Source organism: Morone saxatilis, unplaced genomic scaffold, assembly GCF_004916995.1.
Source record: "Morone saxatilis isolate NCDOM2014 unplaced genomic scaffold, NCSU_SB_2.0 Contig12, whole genome shotgun sequence".
NCBI lineage: Eukaryota > Metazoa > Chordata > Actinopteri > Moronidae > Morone > Morone saxatilis.
This window is the reverse complement of record NW_023339674.1, coordinates 24443259-24447562: the sequence shown is the minus strand read 5'-3', so window position 1 is coordinate 24447562 and position 4304 is coordinate 24443259. Positions and strand designations below refer to the sequence as shown.

At 38.2% G+C, this 4304-nt stretch overlaps 1 protein-coding gene across 2 annotated transcripts in view; it reads left to right on the top strand.

The window, feature by feature from the left end:
- The first annotated feature begins 1623 nt into the window (after positions 1-1623).
- The window catches only part of LOC118322235 (divergent protein kinase domain 1A-like), a 9252-nt gene continuing 6571 nt past the window's right edge, over positions 1624-4304 (top strand). For both annotated transcript variants that reach the window (XM_035653862.1, XM_035653863.1), the window contains exon 1: positions 1624-1677. In XM_035653862.1, coding sequence (XP_035509755.1) covers positions 1624-1677 — 54 coding nt within the window. The remainder of the gene's footprint in view (positions 1678-4304) is intronic.

The following is a 4304-nucleotide window of genomic DNA, read 5'->3' as shown; positions in this document are numbered from 1 at the left end:
CGGAAGGTTGTTGGTTTGATCCCCGGGCTCCTGGTGCCACATGTCGAAGTATCCTTGAGCAAGATACTGAACCCCGAATTGCTCCCGATGGCATTCATCACATGTGTGAATGTGTATGAAATGCATTAGTTTCTGTTCTGAGTGACTGAGTGAATGTTTGTGAAAGGGTGAATATGGCATGTAGTGTAAAAGCGCTTTGAGTGGTCAGAAGACTAGAAATCCCCCTAGAAAGGCGCTATACAAGTACAGGTCCATTTACCATTTACATCCCACAGAAGCCTTTAGAAATATTACAAACTTCAGGTAGTCCAAATGGTCCATACTTATGGACCAAGTATGATGGGTATTTGTGCTTTTCATCTGTCATATTAATAAGCAAATCCGTGTCATCTGAGCACATAAAAAAGAGGCTGTTCTGTTCCTTTGCTCCCCTACTTTAAAGATGTGACAGAAGAAAATGCATGCTTTAAATACGGATATGAGGCTAAACCAAATAGAATATAACGAATAATATATAAATATATAATAAAAATAATAAAATATAAAGTAAAAGCAGTATGAGGTGATTCATGATCCCACTTTAGAGCTGACGGCTTCTTATTTTCTATCCTCCTCCTCTGCTGACACGTCCCAATGAGACAGACTGCCCTCCTAAAGCTGTACATCATGCTAAATCACAATTTTATCTTTATTTTAGATACATTTTAAGATTAATAACATCACATAGGCTACTCTGTATCAGCCATTTTACACTGATAACTTTATGTAAGACACTGTTATATCAAATTCATTTGGAGACCATCATTCACTCTCCTTTTAGATCTGTTTTGGTTTCCATTAACTCCTGAGTGAAATATCTGGCTCTTTAGCTGCTAAATAAATAAATAAATAAATAACATAATATTACCTTACCCATAATATTAACTCCCTAAAGCAGCTTTAAGGAAGTGTAAAATGTGTTTAGGTGTAACCTGATATATAAATGTGAACTTCCTCTTGTTTTGGTTTCATGGTCCACAACTTTACTTTAATTAATGCAATACTTTCTAATGATTGTTTTATATCTGTTAACTTCATGTGAAATCTTTGTCAATTGAATGATAAAATAAGCTTTTACATATAAAATGGTAAATAAAGCTGGAACATAACCAAATTGGCTGTCACCTAAACGTATGTTGAATCTTTATTTGATAAATTACAATGCGTCGTTCACTATACAGGGTTAGTCTAAAATTGTTGAGGTTGTTAAAAAAAAAAGAAAAGAAGTTGAAGACGTGAGATTTTTAAAAAGCATACAGTCAGCAGGTAAGCTGAGTTTTTTTAAATGAACATCAAAAGGTGAAAAACTGTTTTGCCACCCATCCTCCTCCTCTAATTGGTCAGAACGGCCCAGTGGAGAGCATGGTCCAATATGAGGCTCACTTCGCTGCAGACGGCGGCGCGGCTCAGTCTGCCGCCTCGCTGCATCCAGACGCACATCCACAGTGCTGCCGACGGAATTAGTGAGCTTTTACATTTTGGAACATGTCCAAGCTTAGTCCGGTAGGCGTTGCCTGATAAACGTATGAAGTGGACGCCGAAATTCTACCCTCAGCAGCTTTTGTGAGATGTTCTGCATTTGCCATGGCAAGAGATCTGTTTCCATGGGGGCTCTTCAGAAAGCCTCTGTACATTCAGGTAAGCTTCTGGGAAATCCCTCTTCACTCCGGTGTAAAGTCGAACTGGGAATCTACCCCGGCTCTGTCTGTGTACATCCTCACAGCCTACACTCGGATCTTACCGGTAGATATAAGAGGCGATGCGACTGATTATTATTATTATTATTATTGCTTATACTACTTTATCATTTGACCTTCGTGTTGCATATGCGTTGGTGGTAAGTCGCAGGTGTTGCTGTGTAGGGTTTTCAGAATGAATCATAAAGTCACTTGATGCTCGACGGCTCGACAAGAATCAACCATCCTCCTGATCCCCGTTGCTGTAGCAACCACGTCCATGATACAGCTGGTACAGTCATACATTCAAAAGAGGCTGTTTCTGAGGCTGTAAAACTTTATTACCAGCTTACATTACATAATACATTTACAGTCTCCATCCTTGTTTCTTCTGTCTCATGTTGTTCCTATATATATTGCTACATGCAAGTAATCTCAGGATAAGTCATGCTTGTGTGTTTTGTGCTTTACCATCATTCACTAAGATGAATCACTGCAATTCATGTCATTAAATCACAGATCAGTATTTGATATGATGCTGCCCTGGTTATTCTCATCTGGGAAAGTGTTGCAGAACATTATGTAACAGCTTGATGTGAGTGAAAGTCCACAGTGGCATTGCTCATAAGTAAAATGAAACTCTGCAAGGGAAGTCCCCTCAAGGACATCTGGAGATCTCACATGATCCAGAGAGTTATATGTTAATAGAAACTCTTGTTGAACACGTTCCCTGGCTGACTGAATGGTGAAAAAAGAATGCCTCCCTCCCTACATCAGACTATCCCAACTCAATATTTTGCTAATTGTATCCATCTTGGAGATATTCGGCCATTTGCTTTACTAATTTTCAAACAGTGTCGTCTCAGCAGCTGCTGCGATCGTCCTGACGGTGCCCTTGCATGTCAGAGACAAAAACTGTCAAGCGCAGTGAGAGAAACAGGCAGTCTCAAGGGACAGCCACCAGCATCGCTCAGTTTTCTAGGCCACCTCAGCCTTCCAGTGACAACTTAAGAAGTGTCATTCAGTGATCCTCGGAGAGAAGCTATTTCCACTGAAGTATAAAAACTGACAAGTCCTGTAAGCTGGAAATATTAGTCTGGTTCATATGCAGATTCTGCATGTCTTCATATTTCACAATCAAGTACAGATATTGCATAAAATAGAAACGCGTTTGATTGAGCGCAATTATTCTGCACATGCTAATTTCTCCTTAACAAGTGGTCAAAAGATCCTCTTGTCTCTTATGCTTTAAACTGCAGAGATGCTTTAAACACTTGACAGTTTAAAGGTCAAGTGTGTAAAAGCATGTAGTGGCAATTGATAACTTCAGTGTCCATTAGTAAAGCAGATACTGTATGGTGACATATATAGAGACTCATCTTCATTAAACCCCATTGCTCGTTCTGAAATCACTTTTTGGCCGCAATTTCAACAATGACCGAGGCATGTTAAAATCTTTTTTTTTAAAGTCTCAATGTTGTTGTTTTTTGTATTTTACATTCATTTTTAATAACCTATATTTGAAGCAGCAACAGGGAACTTTCATTTTGTGTGGATTCTGGCAGCCCCTGTGGACAAAAGGTGTAGTGTTTCCACCGCCTCTTCATATGATCTGACCACGTCCAGCCCGGTGGCAGGCATTAAGAAAAACAGTAGAAATAGTCAGTGTTCCAGCTCATGGTCTTGTTTGTTTATGTAGTCATATAGATCAGGGTTCTCCCACTTTTGTGAGAGTGAGGGCTACCTAAATGGAGAAAATTGTCGGGAGGGCTACTGTGCACACTTGACCAACATCCATGTTGAATTGCTTTCAATAGAATAGCATAGTCCTGTGTATTTTCACCTTAAGTCATTTTCATATACAGGGTTAAACCAAGTAGAGGTGGAATTGCGAGTGTGGAAGCTATAATATATATATATTATATATATTAATATAATATAGTTTAACTTTACTTTTAACATTGAAGGATCTTATGAGAAACCAATCAATTTAATCAGCTTACAAAGTAAACCAATTAATTGATGATCATGAAAATCTAAAAGTGAAACAGCAAGGGCTTACGCCTCCATTTGGGACACAGTATGAACAGCAAATGCAGAAGGGAAGAATAGGGAAGTATGGTTATAACTCAGAACACGGAACAAAGGCTAGTCTCCATAGACTTTGATAATTATTAAAAACGTGTATTTACATATTTTGTTTGTATAGCACCAATTCATAACAAAAAAGTTATCTCAGGACACAAATAGAGCAGGTCTAGACCATACTCCCTATAAAATGATTTACAGATACTCAACAGTTCTTGCCTTTGGGTCCAGTCCTGTTTTTTTAATATCCCACAATGCAGTGCATTTTATAGACGCAATTATCATTTGGTATGAATGAAGGTATGAAACCAGAGCTCAAAGAACATTCATGTTTGTTTTATTCCACTTTAATGAAGTATTGCAATTTTCCAATAAAATATAGCATCATACAAGGAGTAATGGATGTGCATCAACATTATCTAACATTTGAAAACATGCCATCTGCAGTTGGTAAAGGTTAGTTTAAAGCAATACTATATGCTTGACTGGATACTATTGAAG